The 26,175-nt window shown below is 41.1% G+C and overlaps 1 protein-coding gene across 3 annotated transcripts; it reads right to left on the bottom strand.

Annotated features, from left to right (window-relative positions):
• Positions 1–114: 114 nt before the first annotated feature.
• jakmip1 (janus kinase and microtubule interacting protein 1) lies at positions 115–25,224 on the bottom strand. Of its 3 annotated transcripts, none has more exons than XM_051954446.1 (23): positions 24,738–25,224; positions 17,864–18,172; positions 16,655–16,987; positions 16,030–16,191; positions 14,409–14,621; positions 12,986–13,141; positions 12,604–12,750; positions 11,927–12,097; positions 11,264–11,323; positions 9,769–9,897; positions 9,423–9,551; positions 9,191–9,274; positions 8,168–8,230; positions 5,252–5,350; positions 4,302–4,403; positions 3,848–3,901; positions 3,672–3,737; positions 3,377–3,445; positions 3,068–3,145; positions 1,824–2,033; positions 616–681; positions 349–425; positions 115–238 (listed from the first exon to the last, which is right to left on the bottom strand). In XM_051954446.1, the coding sequence occupies exons 2-22, from the start codon at positions 18,017–18,019 to the stop codon at positions 375–377; spliced, it is 2,598 nt and encodes an 865-aa protein (XP_051810406.1). In that variant the 5' UTR covers positions 18,020–18,172; positions 24,738–25,224; the 3' UTR covers positions 115–238; positions 349–374. The 3 variants fall into 3 exon arrangements, with proteins under 3 accessions (XP_051810406.1, XP_022059649.1, XP_051810407.1); XM_022203957.2 differs by having other exon boundaries at positions 12,986–13,099; positions 24,738–25,221; XM_051954447.1 differs by lacking the exon at positions 1,824–2,033 and having other exon boundaries at positions 24,738–25,222.
• Between the last annotated feature and the right edge of the window lie 951 nt (positions 25,225–26,175).

The following is a 26,175-nucleotide window of genomic DNA, read 5'->3' as shown; positions in this document are numbered from 1 at the left end:
GGGTTTTATGTTCCAGGTCCAAGAACCACTATAGTAGATGTTACCTATAAATAAATCTCGCTTTGATCTCATGTACATCTCGTAAATTATTAAATTTTCAAATATGCTTGCATTCCAAGTAAGGGTTTTCTGCAAAAGTGCGCATTTATCAAAAAGGCCATAAGGTTTTCGTGAACTGTCTACAAATGCATAAAAAACAATTGTTTCATCCTCGCTTTCCTCCACAGCACCTTAACACCTAAGGAAAAAGAAAACATTTTCAAATTCTTTCCTTCTCATTATTACTGTGACGATCAGTACTATAACCAAGTTAAATACTGATATAATACAGCAGATTATAGGCTCTACCTGATGTGGGTCCACAGTCATTTTCATTAAGGCCAAAGAATAAATGCTAAAGAGAAAAACAAAAAGAGGAACAAAAACTAAAGGAACACAAGGGGTTCAATTAACAGGTGAGAAAAGAGAGAGAAGAAAATTGGTGTCAAAAGGTTTGTAAAATAGTCCAAAGCATCAGTACAGTAGATAGACTCCCTCACAACCTCATAACATTTGCTACTGCAACCATGACAGAAAGACTTCTTGGACAGAAACAATTTAAATCTGAATATGTACCTTTTCCTCTATTTCCTTTATTTGTCTCTTTTGCAAGTCAATTCTGTCCTCCAGCTCTCTTATTCTCTGCAACGCAAAGACAGAAGTGGTTAGCTCATCACAATGTGTTAAAACACAAAAGTAGAACCATTTGACTGAATCTCACACAATCATTCCTTCAGATACAACAGCAAACAGTTGTTTAACAGTTAAAAGATTGTGATCCAACTATTCCTGCATAAGGCCCGAATAATCGCCCGCCTTCCCATCATGCCCTCTGTCTCCATGGTAGCTGTGTTGAATAAGAATGAGCTGCTATGGCAACCAAAGAGCAGATTTAACTGAACTGTGGAATCGACTCTGTTTTGAGACTTTAAAGCTGAGCAGTCTGTTCATTGACTCTGATCATTGTATCTAACACATTAGCTTAAACAGCTTTGCACTCCACAGGACATATCTGTGACCTACTGTTACTACACACTGCAGTGTGCATACTAGAGACACAATGTCTGTTGCAAATATATGTTTGATGCTGAATGCTTCAAGTAAACACAACTATACATGAAAAAGTCTGCTAAGGTCTTAGGTATACGGGAATGTGTGCAAATAAAAGCCAAGCTGTGAGCTAGAGGAAATAGTTTTCTGAAGGTTTTTCTTCGATAAAATGGATGAAGTCTAACAGATACATGTTTGTGGACCTCGGAAACTATGTTTTGTAGCCTAATACACGAGATGCTCTTTTTTATTATTATTATTAGGTGTTTAAACATATCAAGTTAGTGTATTTCATGAGCAGTTGATCAACAATGTGCTGTATGTCTTGGGTGGTTAGAGGTTACAGTGTTAGTGAGTTAGAGTACAACTGATTCAAATGAAGTTTAAGGTGCTGTGGTTGTTGATGTAGTCAATGAACAACATAGTGTACAAGCCATGGTGTAAAACTACTGAGGGAGGGCTGCTGAGTGGAAGGATATTGAAGGAGTGGGGTATTCAGATCACAATGAAACACACACACATACTCACACAGAGCCAAAGTCATTCTGTCTCATCTTTCACTCCTCCACTTTCACATATGCACATACAGAGTTACAGGTTGCACGTACAGGGATACTGCATCTTTTTCATAGCACCAGAGGTCTGATGGGGTCAGAAGTTTCAGACAGGTACCAGGGGTCAGATTGAGGGTGGGCAGGACTCAACAACCTGACTGGGTTTGTTCTGAGCCTTACCTGCTGGGCCTGCTGTAGGAGCTCCATGCGCTCCTGTAAGATCTGACTGTCATACTGCCGGCTCTGCCGGAGAATCTGACGCCGCAGCTTGTCCACGGCTAGCCTCAGCTCCTCCCTCTGCCTGTCTGTCAGCGATTCGGCCACCGCCTGGCATGCCGGCTGCTCCTGCTGCAGAGCGCTATACAGCGTGGCTTCCAGCTCCTCGATCCTCTGCACAGCCAGCCACATATACACACATACAGGTACACACACACACACACACACACAGATGTGCACATGCGCATGCATAAACACACACAAGCATGCACAAGCACACATATGGAGGCACACACAAACAGATACACATAAACACACACACACATACACACAGCACTGTGACCATGGCAGATATGGGGAACACTGTTCCACTTTATATTGGGGGCAATTCAGGCTTGACCTTTACATGGTAACTGAATGTAATTAACAACACAATCTGTGCTACTATTGTCATTCCCCACAAGGAGAATTTGCACTGACACATCAAATACCATGTAAAAACCAAGATTTGGCCAACACAATATCAAGTGGGACCGATAACACAAACCAACACCAAAACTGACCAAATAAAATGGTTAGAATTATATGAAGAGTGACCTAGGTGTTAACTTCGGTTTTGTAGGTACAGTCTATTTAAGTCAATGGAAAGGGAGAATGCTTTAAAATATTTCATACTAAACAAATCTGACATTAAAGTTTTATTAAATCCACTTTGTCTAGAATTTTCTTCAACTTCCACTTAAACTGAGTCAAACAGGATATTTACAAATCCATCATTTCTTTATATTTTCTACAGTTCAAGAGCGTAAATCGATGGTTTGCCTTCTCAGAAACTAAGAGATTTAGGCTAATAAACAAGTAGCCAAGTACCTTGGCCAATTCCGTGGCTAAAATCACTAATAATTTAGACTTCAGAGGTAAAAGATGCAGTATCCCAACACAATGTGACAAATTTTACCTTCATGGAGCATGTTGCATTCATGGTGTTAAATGGGCTTCCAAATGTTTATGTGTCATGCTGAAATGACGGTGTTGTACCCCTGCATTCCTGAGTCACTTTATCATGAGCCATTATGCCTTTTGCACAGTCCTGGTTAATATGTAAGCAATATAAATGACTGAGTTTGGCCATCTTTACTAATAATAAAGAAAGGGCACAGATACTGCAGGTAACACCACGCTGTGTAACACTGCTCCAGGCTTCGTACCATATATGCCTGGTCCAAAGCCTGCTTCCTGTAGTCCAACTCCTCCTCAAGGAATCCCTTCTGTTTACTGAACAGCTCCTGCAACAACGTGCAACAATAGTGAAATACAAAACACAGATTCCAAAATCAAAGTAAGAAGGGGCCTACATGAGCATTTCAACAGCTGAACAGCATAATATCAATATGCTCCTCCTGTAACGGTGGAAAATCACTAATATTTCTCAAGTGTTACAAAATGTCAGTTCAGAAATTCCAATAGGATATCAGCTGAACAAATCCGAAGCTGATGGTTCTGAATCGATTTTTCACCTTGTCATTTTCCAGGTCGATCATCTTCTGTGTGAGGGCAGCCTCTGTGCTATCTATTTGCTTCAACCACTGCAGACGGATTGGACAATGACGAAGAAACAGAGAGGTGAGGGATTAACACCTTCTCTGAGGCTGTTATTTTCAGTTTTTGTATTTATCAAATTCACATTTACTTTCAACAAAAATGATATAAATGCATTGGCACCCAGTGTTGGGAGAAAGTACTGTACAGTAGCAATGTGTGCCCACTGTGTGGCATTAAAAACACAATGTGCTAGAGAGGCTTTTCACTCACCTTTTCACACAGTGAGATCACCGTCCCTGCTTGGATCACGGCTACCTGCTCCTCATTTCTGAGATTCTACAGAAAATACAATGTAAACATAGACTTGTCAGATGTTATAAGACTGAGTAATACTAAAAAGGGAGATGTTGGAGCTTATGTTAATCCAGCAGAATGTTCAAACTCACTCCGTTATCCCCCAGAATATCCAGCTTCTTCATCAGCTCAGGAATAATTACATCCTGCACAGAAGTCAAAACCAGGACATCAAGGGGTGGAGCTAAGGGGCTACCTGACTTATGCATGTGTTCACTGACCTGGAGTTATATACTAATCCTACTGTTACTGAAATTGTTATGTTATTGATTAAAAAGTAAAACTTGGAACAATCATCATGTTTAAAAAAATGAATAAATTAGTTCACATTTGATATTAAACCAGCTTATGTATCTCTATGGTATACTTCACTGTCATGCCTGAATAAGCAAATGATAGAAGTGATGAAAAAGATTTGACTATTTGATGTAAAGCGTGTTTTGTCACAGAGGAAAAAGAAGATGAAAAAGACCACCTCATTTTGAGCAATAGTCTCATCCTGGCCACTCCTATAAACACTGTCTGCTTTTATGAGTGTGTATTCACCTTGACTCCCTCCTGGTGGCAGTAGATCTGAAGGGCACTGCTACTGTTATCAGGAAACGCAGACATGTGGAGATTGAGGGCAGGAGATCTGCGCTCCCTTTCCTACAGGAGTACACACACCATGCTATCAGACAAGGCAACAATGTTTATCTAAGTCCTACAGTAATGTCATAAGTCATCACGCCATTAGAGGTGGTGGGAAGTGAAAGGGAAAATATGAATAAATGTAAATGACTGGCAAAGTGAAATGGGAGTGAATGAGGGATTTACTTACATGACACTGAAAACATTGTCAGGATCTGCTCAAATGAAGGAGGTGAAAACTCAGATTTAAAAGGGACAAACAAACCAAACCAATGGGGACACATGCTAAATGACACAACTGAGGGTTTGATCCACCACTTTGTCTTCATGGAGGTAAAACCGCAGCATAAACAGATGGAGAGTTGATTGATATGAATGACTGGTGATGCCAATATCATTACTACTGGTGAATATATTTAAATGTTTCATATTATAGTATAAATGGTATGTGTATTATTAACTCTAATATCTAATATAACAAATACCAACCATCAATTTTCTATTAACTTTTGCCATACACAAAATGTAAACAAGAAGTAGGACGTGCATGCAAAAATGAGACACAATATGAACAAAGATGGGAATGAATAGTGAATTTAAATATATTTTTATTCAAATAAAAATGTAACTTATTTCAACAACAACATTCATTCATTAAAAAAAATTCCAGTTCAGTGAAGGGGTATGCACACAGCTGCCATGCAAAACAAGGAAACACAAATGCATACAGTGAAGAACTAAAAAGTGTGTTTGATGGTATGTATGTCCGTCTGTCTCGTGGGTCATTGTATGTAAGTCTTGCGTCTGGAGCTGAGACTGTTGTTGTCGCCTCCTGGTGACAGTTTGATGGTGGTACAGTCTCTTACTTCCAGTTCCAGCACCCTGAATTCCAGCAGCTCATTCTGGTCCCGAGCATCTTGAACCTCCGCCTGCAGCCGCGACTCCGTCTGCTGCAACGCACACATCTACAGACACAAACACATCTCAGTTACATAGACTAAACTGTATGCTTACAGAGTTTCATAAGTAAACACTGAAAACAGTAGATGCCCAAGAGTTGTTGTATTACTTTGTGATTTCAAATTTGGCGAGCAAGTATAACTATATATTTAAATTATCAATACAAGAATTCAATTTTCCCTATTCTTGATTAGCAATAACCCAGATTGAGGCTAAGTAATTGGTAGCGCACTAAAAGCCTTGAATCCTAAAACAAACACTTAAAGGTTGAGTTTAAGACTGGATATTGAGCTTTTAATACTGTTTATCTAACAAAGTAAAAAAACATTCCACAGCACAGAGTATTGAACTGCACCTCAAGGTGGCATTAAACATTCATATCCATACTACGATTGGTTTACTGCTCAGACAGTTACTAATTTACATATTACATATCAACAATTTTCTTTGGGATTATTAAAATCTTATAATTTTTCAATTATAGCCATAATTTAATCTTGGCAATTTATGTGGCTGCTTATGTCTAGACAAAATGTAATTTGGCTTCTTTGTTAAAATTAAGAGGGATTTCATGAAAACCAGGTTGGCATTTCTGAAAGTTAGGAATCTAACAAAGTATAGTTTCAATATTGTTAATTTTAAAACAGCAGTGGTGAGACCCCTTCTGAAGAAGACTAATCTGGATCCTGCTATTTTTAATAATTACAGACCAGTATCCAACTTACCATTTTTAAGCAAAGTTTTAGGGAAAATTGTTTTTACTCAGCTTAATGCTTTTTTAAAAAGACACAATATTTTAGAAAAATTTCAGTCAGATTTTAGGACGAACCACAGCACAGAGACGGCTTTGTTGAAAATTGTTAACGACCTCAGGAGTAATTTAGACTCCCATAAACTTTCTGTTCTGGTGCTACTGGACTTAAGTGCAGCCTTTGACACAGTAGATCACCCAACTCTTTTATCTAGACTTAAACACCTGGTCGGCCTCTCTGGGACTGTTTTAAAATGGTTTTACTCCTATCTCTCTGACAGAAGTTTTCTGATAAGTTTGGATACATGCTCATCAGATGTCCACAAAATGAAATATGGCGTGCCTCAAGGCTCAATTTTAGGTCCCATTCTTTTTAACTTATACATGCTCCCACTTGGAGATGTCATCAGGAGACATGGAATCAGTTTTCACAGTTACGCTGACAATACTCAACTTTACATTGCCGTGTCTCCTGATGACACAGGGCCAGTCGATGCCCTTTTTAACTGTATTTTAGACATCAAATCTTGGATGGCAGAGAATTTCTTGCAGCTCAACCACAAGACTGAGGTTTTAGTTATCAGCCCTGAAGCCAAGAGAGAGAAACTTTTATCAAAACTGTTTTCGCTATCTTTTAAACCCGCTGTTTCTGTAAAAAATCTGGGCGTCATTTTTGACTCTGAGCTTAATTTTATACCTCACATTAAACAAGTAACTAAAACAGGTTTTTAAAATTTAAAGAATATAGCCAGAGTCCGCCCATTTCTCTCTCTATCAAACACAGAGATGTTAATGCATGCTTTTATTTCCAGTAGAATGGACTACTGTAATGCCCTGCTTTCTGGTCTTCCCAAAAAAAAACTATCTCTCACCTCCAATTATTGCAAAACTCAGCTGCACGAGTCCTGACGAAGACCAGAAAGCGGGACCACATTACACCAGTTTTAAGATCACTGCATTGGCTCCCTGTGTGCTTCAGGGTAGATTTTAAAATTATTCTAACAGTTTTTAAATGTATTAATGGTCTTGGGCCTTCATAATTGTCTGATCTACTTTTACCTTATGAACCCTCATGGACCCTCAGGTCCTCTGGCACTGGCCTTTTGATAATTCCCAAGGTGAATACAGTGACTCATGGCGAGGCAGCTTTTCAACATTATGGCCCTCGCCTGTGGAACAGCCTGCCAAAGGATCTGAGGGCTGTAGAGAACGTAGAGACTTTTAAACGTAGGCTCAAGACTCACCTTTCTAAACTGGCTTTTACGTAATGCTTTTATTTTATCTTAATGCCTTGATTTATACTGTTTATTCCCTGGCTCTGCTTTTATTTATATATTTATTTTATTATTTTGTATACTATATTATTATTATTTCACTATTTTAGTATCTATTTTACTATCCATTTACTAATTTACTATTCTTTATCTTTTAGTAGCTATTTTATTATTTAATTTTCGGTTTTACCTGTTATTTTCAACACGTCTATTTTAGATTCCAGTGTTTCCTCAGTGGGGAGCCGTCTGCAACTGGGGCTTTGGCAGGGCCTAGGCCTAATGGCCCTGGAGCTAGCTGGCCTGTTGGGCCTGCTGGGGCCTGCTGCTGCCTCGGGTGTGGGCGGCTCTCAATGATGGTGTTTCCTCTTTCTGGGGCTTCTGCTCTCAGTCAACAGACACTATTATTTCTGTTATAAAAGTGTGTGTGTGTGTGTGTGTGTGTGTGTGTGTGTGTGTGTGTGTGTGTGTGTGTGTGTGTGTGTGTGTGTGTGTGTGTGTGTGTGTGGCTGTGTGACTGTCTGTGTGTGTATGTCTGTGTGTTCATAGGAAGTATGATGTGGGGCAGGATTTGGGAGGGATGTGGGGCATTGTCTTTTTATTGTTTTTTTTATTGTTTGTTTTTAACTTGTTAAGCACTTTGTGTTACTTTTTGTATGAAAAGTGCTATAGAAATAAACTTTGATTGATTGATCTGTGTTCTGAATCACAAATAGCAATAAAGAAATCAGTCCTAGTTGGCAAAAAACAACATGGATGCTAGATCTTGATGTATGTGAGTCTGGGTTCATATAATCTACCTTCTCGTGCAATTCCTGGTTAGTCCTGAGCAAGTACTGCTTCTCCTCCACCCATTTTGAATCCTGTCATGACAACCAAACACAACATCAGCAAGAAATGACACTGGCAAGAACAGGAGAGAAAAGAATGGATCCCCAGTGACAGGGTGTAATAAACAAAGCTGTTAGCAACGCAACCAGTCAACCTAAAACCTACTGCTCAGTGGCAATCTCCTTCAATTCCAAATGACACATGCAAATGTAACACAGAAACGAAAAGACAGGAACGTAGTGGCAGCAGCACAAGTTTATTGATCCAGAGAATTGAAGTCAACTCCTGAGATAACAGAGGCAGAAGACATGCATCCACAGTCAAGAGTTCACAGCAACAGGAGGAACAGAAGGCAGTCTGAGGTGAAACATAGCAGAGCAGCAAATAATAGAACAACAGAGGTGGAACAGGCAACATGCAGTAACACAAAGAATAGACAATAAACTATACTAGGAGTAGTGACAAGAAGTCAGCATTACACTTTAAGTTTTCCAGGTGATATTCAGTAAAGGTAAGAATCAAGCGGATTTTAATATGTTTTACTGTACTTGGTTTAGCCAGTGTGCCTTGATTTGGCTTAGTGCTCAGACTGGATTTTTTAGGGGTGACTTTTGGACATATTAAATAAGAAAAACAATCAACTTGAAATGTGTATTTTCATATTTAGAAAGATATTAAGATACTTCTAGATAAAAATCTTATATATTAATCACAACTAACAGGAATCAAAGAGGGTTAAGCCTCCCCACTGTGGTCAGCAGCACAGAAAGGCCCAACAAGAAACCCCCAACAACAGTAAGGACAGAGGATCAAGCAGAGCATGCAGGCACAGATCTGTGACATCACACGTGCAGGAAATGACATCACAGGATTCTGCGGCAGACTTGGTCAGCATAGCGCCAGCCCAGTAGTAGAGCAGCCAGACAGACATGCAGGAGGGCCAGTGAGAGCAGGACCAGTGAGCTCCTATCCCCATCCCTCGTCTTTATTACCTGCCCCCTCTCAGCCAGAGCCTTTTCCAGATCAACAATCTTGGCCTGGCAGCTGTTGAGCTCCACTTGAAGCTGCTCACGTGTCTGTGGGAAGGAAAACCAGCCATCAGGGTCTTTAATTCCACAAGTGGTCCAAAAACGTGCAGTCTAAATATCTTCTCAACTTGGACTTTATGTTTAATTTTTAGGTTAGATTTAACAGTGTTTTGGAGGCAAGGAGGCAGATACAAACCCTAGCTTCCCTCTCAGCATCTAGTGAGCCCCCAGTCTGCTCTTGTAGGAGGGCGTAGGCCCGCTGAAGAGCCTGGTACTCTCTGGTGAGCTGACGGAAACGAAGCTCTGACTCCTCACGGGAAACACTCTGTGGCATCAAAGAGCGGCAGGGTCAAACTAAAACAGAAACCTTCACATATTTTATTCATTACACCATCTCTTAATCTGTTAGTTACTTTTGAACTACTTGTCTTGCTTCTTTTCAGTCAGTTATCTCAACATTTAATCAGCACATCAGTTAACTACTAGAACTACAAAAGTTAAAGCTTAAATTATTTCTCAGTGTAGACAAAGAATTTTCCCACCTCTTCCAAATCCTCCTCCGGAGTGGCAGGCGTCCGGTCAGTGAGGTCAGTGTTATAGGAGGTCAGAGAGGAGGTCTCAGAGTCTATCGACTCCTCATCAAATCCAAAATATGTCTCCACAACATGCCTCTGAAGAGAAGAGGAGAGAGAAAAAAAACATATGTTAATTCAACCCTTTAAAATCTAAAAATGTATGATTTTGCCCATCCTATAGAAAGTCAGATGGAAAACTAACTTGTCTAAAATCATATCACACCTGTTTTCAGATAAAGAAACTTAAATGTAATATAACTCCACCTAATGTAGCACATCTGCTTATAGTAATATCTTCACCAATTTGTCAAAACCAGCAAATTGGATCAAGACGCTGCATGTTTGTTTACTTCCACTTTGCTATTAACTTTTCCCAACAGAGCCCTTACCATCATGTTTATAAGTCATCTCCTGGCAACCAGAAAAATAAAGGCACACTAGAGCACACAGGCAAATGAAGGAAGAGAAATAGAGGATAAGGAGGATATATTCCGTCATGTTGCCACTAGATCGAAAACACCAACACTAAACTAAAAGAATCTCCTCAGTATCCATAAATCATATCTTAGACTACACCAGCCAGTCTGTGCAAAACATTGCAGGGCTTCAGTAATGTCCAAAAAGCCCAATTTCTTTCTTTCGCACTCCCACACAAAATAGAAAACCAGACAATAAAGCTTGCGGTTACAATGAAACTCCTACGAAAAAAACATAAGGCCAGCTTCTGGGTTTTGTCTCCCAGTTCTGCTTCTGCTTTAAATTCCTAAAAAGAGGCAATAATCCAGGTGCAGGTCCAAAAGTCCAGCAGCTGTGCCCAACCCTGCATCAAACTTGCCAAACTAACAAAGTGGTTCCAGCAGGAGAGGAGGGAGAAGATATATGTCATGCATCTACAAACTCCTCCTCCTAGCAACATCACAGACTCTAATATGTCCCTGATGGATTATCCCAAACATGCAAACTCAAACTAACACGCACACACGTATCACAGCAATTATCTTTTTTCCACCACTACTGCCTCACCCCATTAGATGCCTTTGCCCAATTTATTCACACACAAGGCAGCAGGGACGAAGACATGCTGCTGCACACAGCTTGCAATATTTGTCATATGTGTACAAGCTCTTTGAGATTTTGTCTAAATGAAAAGTGCATAACAAATAACATTCATTAAAAAAAATATTACAAACTGTTCTGCAGTGACATTAAATACATTCAGAACATAAATCAACAACAGAGAAAACAAATAATTTTCAACTAGCTGTGGGAATGGTTCGTGCAGGAGTTGTGTGTATGCTCAGCTTGATGCTCCCAGCTGTCATTACTGTCCCCTGAGCACAATTAAACACAAACACACACAACTAAAGGGAGTACTCAAGAATCAGTCAACCACAGACAGGGTAGTTGCTTAGTTACACACCACTGGATTAGCAGCTGTTAGAAAACACTCATGGATGCTTACTTTTGACAGCTTGAGAGGTTTCCTCCTGTTCTTCTTGCTCATCACCAATCGGTCACGTTCCTGAAGACAAACACACAGCAGATGAACATCTTAAATTGTTCTCTAGCAAGACCACTCGCACATCTGAGATTTTGACAGGTCTCTGTGGGCAGAGAATTCATATTCATCTGCTGCAAAATTTTAAGCTCAAGCGAAAACCAGAGTGTGCTGACAATTAAAATTAAGTTGTAAGCAGAAAACAATACAATGGTAGGAATAAAGCACTAAATAATGGGAATTAGCAGCTTGTTACTCATTAGACTGTCATGGGTAAAGAATAGTGTAGTAGTCCTGTCACAATGGCATGACAACACTTAGTCAAAGGAAATATCAATAAAATTATTGCGCATGTGCTATATATAAATTTATGGTAAATGTTTTGAAAAATGTACTGAGAATTTGTTAATGAATAATACAAGGGATTGGAATGTCTATACTTATCCTTGGAAAATGAAACTATGTCATAATATGGATACATGTTGTCCAATACATATAAAAACATTACCATATGACAATGTTGATCATTTGTTTACAACATTGCTCATAATGGCCATCAAGAGATGCTACAGAGTCACCACAGCACAAACAGCAAAGCAAAAGTGGTGGTTTGACTGAAATCCTGACCTGCATGAGCTCGTCAATGATGCCACGTTGCTCAGCGACCTGTAGCTTGAGGAACTCCACTTCCTGTTCCTCGTGGGCGTGGCTCAGGTCGGTCAGTGAGCTGGGCCGTTTCAGCTGGGGCTGAATGGATTGCTGCTGTGAGGGGGGCCGAGAGGAGGAAGCTTTTTCCTTCTGATGGTGGGAAATGGAGACAGAGGCCAAATTATATGTCTTGCTTTTTCTCAAACAGCCAGCAGAGGTCCTGTTTCCTTTCTGGCCTCAATGAGAATTAAAATTCCATGATGAAATCCCCCTTCCATACTGAATACACCAAAATATCTTTTTCTTCTTCCTTTCTAGTATTTGATTTTTGATTTGTCTTAGGTCAACAACCAGCTAATGGGGCGGCATGGCTCAGTGGGTAGAGTGGCCGTCTTGTAACTGGAAGGTTCCCGGTTCGATCCTCGGCCTGTCGAGCTCATGTCGAGGTGTCCCTGAGCAAGACACCTAACCCCTAATTGCTCCTGATGGGTCGTGGTTAGCGCCTTGCATGGCAGCGCCTGCCATCAGTGTGTGAATGGGTAAATGTGACATATCATGTAAAGCGCTTTGGATAAAAGCGCTATATAAATACAACCATTTAGATAAAAGTGAAAAACAACAGAAAGTAAAGGATAAGACTTCTGTGGGCACCTTACCATCTCAGCATTTTCACGGCTCAGGTTCTTGAGTTTCTCCTCCATGCGCTGCAGTGTTTGCAGGAGGTCATCATTTTTCTTAGACAGCCGCTTGTTCTTCTCAAACATGGGCTTCATCTGGCTCTCTGCCTCTCGCACCCGCTTCAACTGAACAAAGGAAGGAAACGGAGGGGAAACATGTAATCTTAAGGGTCCCATATTGTGCTCTTCTTCAGCAAATTAATCAAAGTCTGACATGCCCCCATTTTGTGTCTTTCAGGTTTTCATCTCAAAATATTGCAAAGATGGTTAATTTTACCATAACTGTATAACTCAAGTGTGTGCATGCATCTGCATGCCTATAATAACTGCACGTATGTACTTCTACAAGTGTGCTCCTCACTAGTTCATTCCTCTCATCGGCCAGCAATGCATTTCTGTCCTCCAGTTTCCTGATGACTGAGTGGAGCTCTGCAATCTTCAGCTGGAACCTCCTCATGTCACGCTCCTCCACCTCCTGTTGAACAGCGGGGAGAGGAGAGGAGGAGGCAGACAAAAACTGAAAAAGGGAGAACATGCAGGCAGGCAGGCAGGCAGGTAATGGAGATGGATGAGAAAGAGCAGGTCATGAGATGAAGGATGAGCTGGCATTTCAATGTGAATGTGTATGTAAAGTAGAAAGAAAGTGTGCACCTTATGGGTTACGATATCCCTTTAAGTGTGTAATAACTACTCAGTGATTAAGGGAAAGTCAGAGAGAGAGACAAATGAATTTTTTTCTGCGTGGCCCCCAATGCCAGTGATCGCTTTAGTTTCATTTCAGTTTTAGAGGATTTGTCCCCCTTCAAAAATCATGGCTGAAAACACCTAATATTTTGCATTCTGATATGAAAAATATATAAAATATAGATAATATTAGAAAATATAAGAAAAATATATTTTCCTTTTAGATCACCAGTCACAAAAACATCAGCTTTCAAAAAATGCATATCAAATTATATTATTTTCATGCATTGCATGTAGTGTGTGCATTTCAGCTGGTGTGTGTTTCCAAGTGTATGAATGCATTCAGGCACAAGCATAGATGAGTGTGTGTGTGTGTGTGTGTGTGTGTGTGTGTGTGTGTGTGTGTGTGTGTGTGTGTGTGTGTGTGTGTGTACTTGTTTCTGCTATACCGGTGGGGACTTTGACCTGACTATTTGCTATAAAGGTGGGGACTTGTCTTACGGTGGGGACCTAAAATGAGGTCCCCACGGGTGGCAACACCGTTTTCTTGGCCATATTGTTGTTAATAAAAAATGTAAAAGTGCAAAAATGTTTGTTTAGGGTTAGGCATTGATTTGGTGATGGTTAAGGTTAGGGTTAGGGTAAGGGTTAGGAGTTAGATATGAATGGGAGTCAATGGTAAGTCCCCACCGGTATAGAAAAACAAACATGTGTGTGTGTGTGTGTGTGTGTTCTTGTACTTGCTACATGGTGAGTACCATTTTCTGCATTTAACTATCAAAGTGAGGACATTTTTACAAAGTGAGGACATTTTGACCGGTCCTCACTTTGAAACAGCCATGTTTGAGGGTGAAGACTTGTTTTTAGAGAACAGGTATGAATTGAGGTTTGGTTAGGGTTAGGGTAAGGATTAAGTTTAGGCAATCAGTTGTGATGGTTAAGGTTAGGGTAAGGCTCTAGGAAATGCATTACGCCTATGGATGTCCTCACTAAGATAGAAGTACAAACATGTGTGTGTGTGTGTGTGTGTGTGTGTGTGTGTGTGTGTGTGTGTGTGTGTGTGTGTGTGTGTGTGTGTGTGTGTGTGTGTGTGTGTGTACCTGGTTGTTGAGCAGGTCTGGGTTGTCCCCCAGCCCAGGCACCACTTCTCTCTTGGGGCTGCCATGGTTGTGTCTCTCAGCCTCTCGTACCTGACCCAGCTGCTCATCCAGGGCTTCCTTTTGGAGCTGAAGCTTTTGAGTATAACCAGCCTGCAGTCCCAGCTCCCTCTCCAGAGCACACACCACCCGGTCCTTTGCCTTCAACTCATCCATCTACAGAGGATAGTATAAAGAGTGAGTGAATCACACAGGGAGATATTTCTGAGATCAAGTTGCAGAAAACATCCAATTTTGTTTTTGAAATTGAGAAAAAGTGTCCTTCAATTTGCTTATTTTACCAATTTTACAAGTAATGTGTGAGTATCCAGTTTACATGAAGTAAAATGTTATTCTGTGCATTTTATAGCTTCTAAATTCATTTCCTACATCATTTACACCTTCACTCAAACAAGCTGTTTGCTCTGAAGGCCAGAAACAGAATAGGAGACTAACAGTGCTGATTAATTGACGCAGCTTTGTTGCTGCTCTGCATTCACACAACTGCTTCTGACAATTTATACTTCCCTCCGTACTTTGTTCTTTAATGCCAGTATTTCCTGCCCTCCCATCTATCAGCTCTGCTTTACTCTTTCAGCTTCCCTGCTCACACATTCCTTTACAGAAACAATGTCAGCTATGGTAGCACTGCTCTATATAATGGGGTTAATGAGTAACTGCACCTGGTATACAGACTTTTATTTTTGTAGATAAGCACCACATGGTGAAGATAAAGCCAAGACAGACACTGGAGCAATTAGCTTCTAACCCTCATGCAACATTGGCGAGATAAGTGCTGAGGTGGAGCTAAAGTTCAGCAGCAGGAAAACAGATGTCAGTGGATGAGAATTCTTTATGATATTCAAATGTGGTCAGGAGAGATACAGACTGTAAAAATAACAGCTGCTGGGTCTGTCAAGCTAACGCGTCACAGGAGTAAAGGATCACTGGGCAGGTTTGTCTTTTCATTGCAATAATAGGACCTTCTCATTTTGTACTTCAACTTCAGTTACTTTATTTCAGCATATTTTACTCTCCACCAGGGGTCTATGAGAGACGTGCTTACGCATGGTATGCAGAAAATATATTTTCTCAATCGACGTCTTGTCAGTGGAACGTACATAAAGTAAACCTTCTCTAACCAAGTGTCAGTGTGTGTTTGCACCAATCAGGCCTTTAAATAGCTTTTTAGCTCATTTTTGCCAGGACTTTCTGATCAAATCACATCCACAAGTTCGTGATGAGAGAGATTACTTCAGTTTTTTAGTGTTAAATACTAATAGCAAAATGTGTGATTGTTTCGTATTGATCAAGAATGTTTCAAATTATTACTGAATATAAAACAGTAAGGGAATGTTAATACTGCAAATACAAATTTGTTAACTGTCGTGCCAAGGTAAGCAGAGTTAAATAAGATTCTGTTGTGCAACTTTTAGGCAATATCATAGAGTCACCAGCAAATATTCCTGCAACAGTCTTCTTCCATGTATTTCTGCTGGACTAGTTTCATTTATTAGCCTTCATCTAAAGACAGGTAAGATGTGTAGAGTCTGTATTGTGTCTTCTGAACTTCATGTGGTCTCACCAGCCGGCGGATGTCTCTCTCACAGTCTCGTTTAATACGATGCACTTCATCCTGGTGCTGCTGGTAGGCTGTACGGAGATCAGCTGCTTTGGCTTTATCAGCTTGGAGAGCAGTTGCTAGTGCCTCCTCAGCCTGCTTCCTAGCTATTTTCTGCTCCTGAATCTAAAAAAAAAACAAACACCCCCACACACGATAGTATTAATACACTCAAAACAAAAACAACAAAGACACCGATATTTATGCATTTATAAACATTTGTCTCATCCCATTAAACTGTGGTAATGATAGATGCCCTGTTTGTCTGGGAAGGTCACAGTGAAACAATAGCTTGGCAGCAGGCTTTTCCACCCTGCTTCCTGTTTTTCAACAGCAAATTGACAAAGGTGTACACAGTCACACATGAACATAGACACACACATTCACTCGCATAATGGTTTTAAAATGTCAACTTTCCTTGAAAAAGTGTCTTTATCTTAATAACACAGAGCGCCTCAAGAAAATATCCAGACCTCCACACTCTTTCTACAGTTTTGTGAAGTTGCACAATGCCCATTACAACTGACAATGTACATAGTTACAAGAGCACTTGTACATTTTCCACAATCTACAACATAATAAAACCTACTTCCTGCTGTAGCTTTAGTCTCTCCCCATCGAATGCTCTCCTGGCCTCCTCCCGAGCTTCTCCCAGAAGAGCATTTTTGAGTTTGTCAGCTGCTCCATCTCTCAGTGCATTTACAAGCCCCTGGAGCCTCTGCACCTCGGTATCCCGGATCTTGATGGCCCGGGCCAGCTCGACATCATGCTGCCGCGCTAGGGTCTCACGGGCAGCCGCTATCTCCCGTAGTTTTTCTTCATGGAGTTTGGCACGCAGGTCAGTGAGTGCTACTGCATGTTTGTGCTGCTCAAGCTCCCGAGCCTGCCGCTGCTCCTGGAGCCGCTCACGGAGCTTACATGCCTGGAAAAAGGATATAATAGAGGGTAACACTGCTGTCAAGCTGGCATCCCTATATCAGCATCAGTACTTCACAATGTTCAGCCATTTGTTCACACTGTGAGCTGCAGACTTCATGTACATTTTTTTGCTCTGGTAGTCTAAAACAAAATGGAACAGCTATCAAGATGGGATGTATTATCCAACTGGGAGCAGGAGATGCTCAGTAAACAACAATCAGCTGTGTTTTAAAGTAGCATGAAAAGTGAATTTAATTCTGTGCATTTAATTGCAATTTAAGTATTCAAAAGTGTAGATGTTTTGAGTGTGCCTTGCACTGTTGACATCTGAACTTCAGTACTGTTACTGCTATTTACCATAAAGGGTACCGAGAAGAGCACAGAGAGGTGGCTTGTGTTTGGATCCCAAGACACAAGGGGATACAAACTGTTCTGACCATTTTTCCAAATATGTTAATTGTGAGAAGGAAATGCCTAATAGCAACTGAATAAATAAAATACTAACTGGCTATATAGTAATGAAAATGTGTGCCTCACTAAGTCTTAAACTCCATTGCTAATGAGAAACTGGAAAAAAGCTAATGTCATTTAGTGAAAATCCAACTAAAGGAGCTGGCATATCATTGTATTTACATAGGTAAAAGGTAATACTATGCTGCTATAGCTCCTTTATAGGTATTATTTGTTACAAGCATGCTTGTGTTGAACATTAGTTCAAAGTCTGTGAGCCTACATAAATATGTAAATAATTTCAAAATAATTATTTAAAATGGGTCACCCTTTGCTTCTGTTGTGACCACACATGGGGCACTACCTCTATACCATCATGCTTTTGTATAGAAGTCCTCTACTCCTTCCTCGTCCCCTCCCTCCTGCTCACCTTGCCACGCTCCTGCTGGAGTTCAATCTGGATGTCCATAAGTTTGCTCCTGAGCTCCTCATTGGTGGCCTGCACCGAATCAGCCATCACCTCCGATTTCTCCGGCTTCCTTCCCTTCTTTGCGGGTTGGGCCGATGGGGGTGTGGTTGATGACATAGCACTCCAGCCGCCCAATCAGGACGGACATAGAGTGCAGGTTGTGGCGTAATGGAGGAGAGTCAGTTACTGCTCCTCCTCCCCTTAAGGCCTTGCATCATCATCACGTCGTTGAAAAGTCTACATCGTTGCTAGAGGGGCTGCTGATGGTTTCTGTTTGAAAAAGATAGCCAGACAAGCAGAAACAAAAAGAAAAGATGGAAAAAGGGTGAGTCAGTGTTAAAAACTAGGTTAGACAAAACTACTCTGTACATACTCTGGGCACAAGGCACATGACGCACTATAGCCAGGGGAAAACAGACTATTCTGGGGATCAACATTTACACTCTCCTCTGTCTGCTTTTTCTGCCGAACCTGCACGCTGGCCATTTATCATCATCCTATTGGAGTCCCTGGGCTGTACTTAAAGGCTCCACAGTGCATGAAAATGTCTCTGGCCACCACGGTGATGATCCCTAGCCTCCAGCATCACACTGGACCCTTCTTTCACTCTCCAAACTAATAAAACCTACCATTAGTTTGATACTCTTGAAATTCCTTTATCTAGAGATCTGATAACCTTCTCTTGTCCAGAGTAAACTAATGACATACCAGCACTCCTTGGGAGCCACAGAGAAATATCCTGGATTTGACTTAAAAGTATTTACTTTATTATTCTAAACATACTGGACGTACTAGTATGTCCAACCAAATCTGGGAGGCTAAAAGAGGAATGCTTAGCTCGAAAAATGAATGATTCACTAATCAAAATTGTTGGCATTTACTGCCTCAGGCAAGGCTGTAAAGAAACAAAGACAAAGGGATTTAAATTAATGATTAACTTGTCTCTACTCCTTTTCACCAGCTGAGAAGAGGCTTTGGCTATGTAAGCAGCTATTTATTTGCACATTTTGTTGGAGATGCGTTACAATGACACACATTCACTGAGCTGAAAATGGACTCCTCTAATCTCTTCTTGGAGTGATTTGTAACCCAGTAACCTTCCAGTCTTTCTGCTGAATATTAAATAAATAATGCAACGATGATGGAGCTGAAGCATTAAAATCACAGGCACCTCCGTCTTTTTCTACTACACACATTGCCAGACATTCATACAACACAGACAGATGGCAGAAATAGTTACCAAGGCAACACTTGCTCTCAAAAACTCTATTCCTCTAACAGCAAAGCAAAGGATGATGGGAAGGAGAAGTCTCATGGCGGACACGAAACGCACACTCAGACAGTATACGCACACACAGTTGCATTGTATAAGGGCTGTGCATTTGAAGAACACATAGTTGACTCTGTTGTCTGGTCCTGTCTTTGAGCTGAGGCTGACTGTGAGAAAGAGATGCTCTGAAGCTGGGAGGGCAACGAGGCTTTTTTCCACATTAATTTTTACACAGCATACACAGTCAGATGCTGGGAACCAATGGGGATGGGAGGCGACAAGAATGAAAGGAAGATGGAGGATGATTAAGCCTAGAAGAGAGAGAGGCAGACAAGAGGAAAGAGCAACCCTCTACCAGAGAAACCAGCCTCTCCTCTTACATTCCCTAACCTCCATCTCTCCACTCCCACTTGCTGGCATGGTGATGTTACTGATCTCACTCTCATTCACAGAGACAGAAAGAGAGGGGGAGAGAGGAAGATCATTCACACACAGAGCACTGACACAAGCACACATTCTCCGAGCCTTCAGCTGAACAACTAGGGACAGATACAGCTGACACACATTCACACAGGCACCAAAATACCTCTGTGCTTATTCACACTGGGAACAGACACCTATTTGTTTACAGTAGGCCACCAGACTCACACACTACAAGAATGTGTTGTGGAATTTGCACATACAGTTCACAAGAAGAAAAAATGTCCTCCAACCTGCCACTGTTTTTAGCGTGTCTATGCATGTCTGTGCCATTATGGGAGACCAGGTGTACCCAAGCTGAAATGGCTGAGAGGCATGACGGATGGTTTCAATGGGTTTCCTTACTGAGGTATGGGGGCGTGGATGCTCATCCTACAACATCTGGATGTAACGCCCTTCCTCACTTCTCTGATGCATGTAAATCTCTTTTTTCATTCCCATATTTTTAATCTGTCTTAGTACCACCAGCAAAACTTTTTTATGGCATTAGTGTAATAAAAAAACTGGGATGTTCAACTTTATGATTATTACAGTGGATAATTTGTAGCGCTGTTACACAGTGAGATCTTATTACTATTTAATACAAATGCTACAAATGGAATATAAAAATCTACAATACACATGAAACTAACATGTACGTACAGGCCCAAAGACATCAACTACCCACAGTCCCTTTCTAAAGCCACATGTTTCCAAGCTGGTAGCAAGGCACTGAATCTCAAAGTTTATAGTTCACTGAAAACCAGGAATGTTAAATGGGAAACTGGAACATTTTATAGGGGCACTGAGAAGCTAACAAGCACCTTTAATGTTCACAGGAGCAAACAAGTGCCACACAGGTCATAGACGTTAAAACATCTCACACATTCAAAGCATGAAGTTAGTTCAGCTTATATTCTGCTGCAAAGTGGAAGCAAAACCTTTTGACACACAAAACTGACAGCCTGGTCTTTAACATTGCCTATATATAGCTGGTATAATCCCACATTCAGAACTAAAAAAGAAATTTAAAAAAAACAGTATGACTCATTACATCAATCACATGTCATATTTTGCAAGTTATATAAATTGAATAAAACACCAACAAAAATGCACCTCCAAGGCCTATTTAAAGGCAGTCAGTGTAGCACTGAGGGGATCAGCCTAAACAGTGGAGTTATTTCATTTGGTTGTGACAGCAAGAAAGAAGTGATGATGAAATTCTGCAGCTCAGTTTCACAATTAAGATAACTACTGCACAAGAAAGGGGCTTGAGAAAAAACGGCCAAGAACAAAATGTATCCAGTACAGTATAAGAACATAAACAGCTTCATTGTGTGTCCAAGCTACCCCCTGCCTAACATGGCTTTACACTGTAATCTTGATCTTTTCGCACCAGGCTGAAAGCAGCATAACAAACATATAGGTAGTTTTGTAACTGCCTGAGGAAATCCCTCTTTTCTCTGTGTTGCGGCAATGCATTGCAATGGGAGTTCCTGGGTTTTACCATTTAGATTGAAATTCACTGTAAATGTGAGATGTGAAAATGTTTATTTCTTTATGAAAACTTTACTGTATTCAACTTTGGAAGTGATGTGTACAGCTTAGTGGACAGTGGTCTCACATTCTTAAAGCAGGTGCTTAAAGTATACTACTTTAACAGCTGGGAACTGTTTTCACCATTTGAAACAAGAGGCCTTTAAAAAAAAAAAAGTCCACCTACTAGTTGGAAATAAAATTTTCTGTCATTTGTCTTTCTGTGCGTTAGTAGCACACTTCAAAAGTGCAGACATTATAATTGGTACATTTTTTTGCCACTTCATGTCATCTCAACTAGCTTAATTTAACCCCAAGATTATTGTCTCAATTAATGAATTTGTAGTTTGTTCTGTAAGTAACAAAATAGTGAGAAATTCTCTGAATAATTTGTCAAAAACATTCTTTGTTTTCGTGGTTCAACCAACAGTCCAAAACTTAAATATATTTCACATATTATAATGCAGTTTAGCGGAGGGGGATGCATCAGTTCTTCAAAGGCCTTTCAGTTCTGCTAAAGTTCATTATTAATGTCAGGTCTTGTTTAACTGCATAATTGCTTTGTGTTTTAATTGTGTCTTTCTATAGAAAGCTATTTATTGCCTGCTTCTGTGCAACCTAATTTATCAGACCTCACAATTTCTTTTAGGTGTATTTAAATGAAGACATGTTTAAAATTAATCACGTGATTTTAAAGTGCTGCTTCTAGTGCAATAAATTAGTTGCTGGGTTTTACAATATGGAAAATATAGAGTTCAGTTTTTACTAACTGAATACAAAAAATAAATCAGCAAATCCTGCAATAGTTTAATTGATGGAATTAGTTGAATTTAACAGTTTCTTATTGGAATTAAAAATACATAATCAAGCACTTTAACAGCTAACTTAATTTCAGGAGACGTGAGGTTGACAGATGCCTTTGCAATGGTCAAAAGCTTATTACACACTTACAGATGGATCTCTTCAAAGCCAGACAGACAGACAGACCACACACACTCACACGGTGTCAAATATTAACTAGACTTTAGTGAGACATAAAGGCCCAATAAAAACATGGGCAAATGGGAGCTCAAACAAAGACTTCTTACTTCTGTGACTTGGTTAAAAATTAACAGCAAGGGTGTCATTTGGCTGATTTATATACTTTTCTTTACATTGCACATTTGTTACAACACCTGGGCTTACACACAGGCACACCGTCCTGTTCCAGTCATATCAGCATCAGTAGCATAGACTGTCAGAAGTGGTCTGGCCCCACTCCAGACATCTCTCCACAGCCAAAACACACACACACTCAGCAGTCTAGAGGTACACTTAAGACACCATAAGTTCCCATTGAGAGGCTGAGTAACCCATGCAAACGCAACACTAGGGGAGCATATGACCTAAAAACTACTACGCCCGCAGAATGACTACAAGGTACTGACCCCAATGACTAGTCAACCCAAACAGATAAACAAAAAATGTCTCTCTGGCTCTGTGTCTCTGTTACACATGCACAGTATTGCTAGTTTTTTGGGTTTTTTTTTTTTTTGCTCAGGCTGTAATCTATGGTACCTATTAATTTGTCAATAAGGTCATTCCAGTCATTCATTGCTGGAGGAATTGTGTGTTTTCAGCCTGTGCATGTGCGTCTGCGTGTGTCCATTTGCATGCATGGGTGCATCTGTGCTTATGTTAGCAGTGACAGCATCATCCCCGTAGCGCAGTCTGGATAGACTTGTGTATCTTAATGTAGGGGTTATGAGAAAGGTACAGTAGTGGAGCAAAGTGAGAGTCATATACATGAGGCTCATACTCTGCTGGGATTATTCTGGTAGCAGCCTGTCACTCAGTGCATTACGCTGAGGAAGCTACTGGTATGGAGGGAGAGATAGGATTATGAATGAAGAATAAGCCATGCAAATTGAGTTACAGAGAGGAGAGTGTAGAAAGGCTAGAGTGAGCAAAAAAGAGAGGGGTAGTGTGACATATATTGGAGTCTTAATAATAGATGTTATAGCTAACAGAAAAGGTTATGACAGGTTGAGGTCAACTTGATAAACACAATGTTAAACTTTGAAATTGATTATAAGGGCCTTTTATTTATTTAGAAAGCTATATGTGGATTGACACCTGAGTACATTTCAGAACTTCTCTGCCCGTGCTGCACATCTAGGCCTCTTAGAGCCTCACAAAAACTTCTTTGAACTATTCCCCAATGGAGGCTCGTGTCTTTGCAGTAGCAGCTCCAAGGCTTTTGAATAGTTTTCCTCTTGCAATCACATGCTCCTTTTCATTGATACTATAGAGAAAAATCTCAACATGTTTTACTGGCTTTTGTTTGCTCTTTGCAATCTTAACTCTAGTATGTTATATTTGTTACATTTAAGTAACTGATCTGTGTTGTCACCCTGACTATCCAGCTTGAAGTATTTTATATTAATCATATTTTGTTTTACAAGTTGATTTTAGACTGTCTGTATCCTGTCGTGCCTTTTTTGCACATATTTTGTCAGCTTGGGTTGTTTTAAAACTTCCTATCTAAACAAACTTAATTTGATTTTTTTTATATAATCATAGATGACCAGTGACCCTATCTACATGTTATAATAACTGCAGCCTTGTTCCAGTACAAACCCCCTGTCTGGGGCACAGTTAAAAGCCAGGACACACAAGGAGCACCACAGGATGCATCATAGTATTTGATCAAACAGAACTGAATGTGTAACACATGTTGGCTGTCCACTGGGGCAGATTTACGAGCCTCCAGAGCCGCTTGCAACAGCAGCAGACAGGAGTCCCTGCCGGTGAAACACAGCGGACAGACAGACAACATGCATGGCAGAGAGGGCTGGTATGGTTTAAAGGAATATGCTGCTAAATGCGATATGGCCAGCTCTCTAATGAGCTGTCAAACAGGAGATTAAAGGGCATGGTGCTGCTAGAAGGAGCGCGTTTACACTGCTGACAGCCTGTTTGTCCGGCTTGCCAACCACACCCCACGGCGACATGCGAGGAGCTGCTGCAGCATCCTCCTCCAGCCACAGAGGACGGCCGTCCTTGCACCCAGGCTGCACACACTCATGTGTGGGCTGTTTCAGAACAAACCACCGCCGCGTAGCATTTCCATTGTGGTGTGGTGGTGCGACCGCAGCCTAACATGGTCCATATTTCTGCAGGGGCCATCCTCGTCATGGGTGGAAGAGGAGGGCACAGCTCGATTAAACAGCTAAGGAGGAGAGTAAACAGTTTAATGGTGATCTTTCGTGTCGTTATCATCACGCTTCATGCTTCCTCTTTGCTAGCTGGCAGACTCGGCCCCTGTCACACGGGTCCAGCGAGCAGCCAAAACACCACATCCACATCCCTGTGCGGGTCCGTAAGAGGCTTGGCAGCTACTGTGTTCAGCCCAAACTCACATCACAGCCAGAAACGATGAAGCCCAGTCGGCGGCTCTCTGTCCGTCACCGCACTGCTCACTAACGAAACACGGATGTCGGGTGTATGTCACCGCAGGTACCTGCCTGTCAGGCTACAAAAATATGTTACCCAGAAGTTGTGATAGCGTTTAAGAGCGGACAAACTTACCTGAAATGGAGGTGCGGTGTTCACAAGTGGCCTGATGTAGGAGCGTTGCTGCCTGGTGCTGCTTCACATCCAGGAAACGGAGGCTTGGCTTCGGTGTGGGCAGCCGAATTTAACTCACTTTAGCGGGCGAGAAGCTCCGCTAACTACCGCCGCCGTGAGCAACTTTACTCTTCAGACGTTAACACACACTATCCGGCAACAGCGGCTCGTTTCATTTCACGGTCTCCTCCAGCAGCTCGAGCCTCCTCCTCCTGCTCTCGCGCCGCACGTTGACATTTTCCTCCACGCGCGCGCGCTCACACACACACGCACACACACAGAAACGTCCGAGTGCACGCGCTACGTCATCCGCTCCTACAGCCTACATTTCATCCACATGAGTGGACGAGAAATAAATAAATAAATAAGTAACGGAGGGTTTGCCACAGTCGACGTGAACGTGGGAAGTAAAGGAAAAAAAGAAGCCTGGTGGGCGTCGCCGGTACGCGTGATAGAAGCGCGACACCTGACTGCGTGTTCAAGAATGACACCGCGCGCGGTTAATGCGTGGACACGCAGCCGGTGCGGGAGAGACGTACGTCATCAGGACACTGGACTGAAACATTTTATCTCAATTAAATTAGAGCGTAATTACAAAGACAGTGAAATGCAGAATGGCGTCCAACCACGTGGTACAAAAGAATCAGTAAGAAGTGCAGTTAAAAACTAGGAGGCAGAATGACTGTTCTAAAATCATGTGCCTAAAAAATGGAAGCTTAGAAGTTTTCTACTTACATTGCTTGTAAACGTTGAATATTGGTCAATTTAATTACTATAAAATTCTGTCATTATCTTTCTGTTTTTCCAATTTATCGGAAATTTTGCATTTACTTCTTAATTTAGATTTAGCATTAAATAATTTTTAATTTCCCCATCATTTCATTCATTTTTTTTCTTAATATGTTTATTTAAGGGCTGCACAGTGGCGTAAGTGGTTAGCACTTTCGCCTTGCAGCAAGAAGATCTCCGGTTCAAATCCCGGCCTGGGCCTGGGATCTTTCTGCATGGAGTTTGCATGTTCTCCCTGTGCATGCGTGGGTTTTCTCCGGGCACTCCGGCTTCCTCCCACAGTCCAAAAATATGCTGAGGTTAATTGATTACTCTCAATTGCCCGTAGGTGTGAATGTGAGTGTGATTGTTTGTCTGTATATGTAGCCCTGCGACAGACTGGCGACCTGTCCAGGGTGTCCTTTGCCCAAGTCAGCTGGGATAGGCTCCAGCACCCCCCGCGACCCTAGTGAGGATAAAGCGGTGTATAGAGAATGGATGGATGTTTATTTAATGAATGCAGTGTTGAATGTTATTAGCAGTCCTATACTTGTTTTTTACCTAATGTGCATTTTATTTATATAATAATCTGCTGCATAACTGTAAAAAGAATTTTCCCCATATTTTGTAA

This window comes from Acanthochromis polyacanthus, chromosome 10 (genome assembly GCF_021347895.1).
Source record: "Acanthochromis polyacanthus isolate Apoly-LR-REF ecotype Palm Island chromosome 10, KAUST_Apoly_ChrSc, whole genome shotgun sequence".
NCBI lineage: Eukaryota > Metazoa > Chordata > Actinopteri > Pomacentridae > Acanthochromis > Acanthochromis polyacanthus.
This window is presented reverse-complemented; position numbering and strand designations above follow the sequence as displayed.

Excerpts from the sequence above, each read along its gene's own strand:
- jakmip1 (XM_051954446.1), bottom strand. The coding sequence starts at position 18,019 with ATGTCATCAACCACACCCCCATCGGCCCAACCCGCAAAGAAGGGAAGG. Across the intron at positions 12,098-12,603 it reads GCCGTGAAAATGCTGAGATG|AAGGAAAAAGCTTCCTCCTC; the intron begins GTAAGGTGCCCA and ends TCCCACCATCAG. Across the intron at positions 9,552-9,768 it reads CGGAGGAGGATTTGGAAGAG|AGTGTTTCCCGTGAGGAGTC; the intron begins GTGGGAAAATTC and ends TTGATGCCACAG.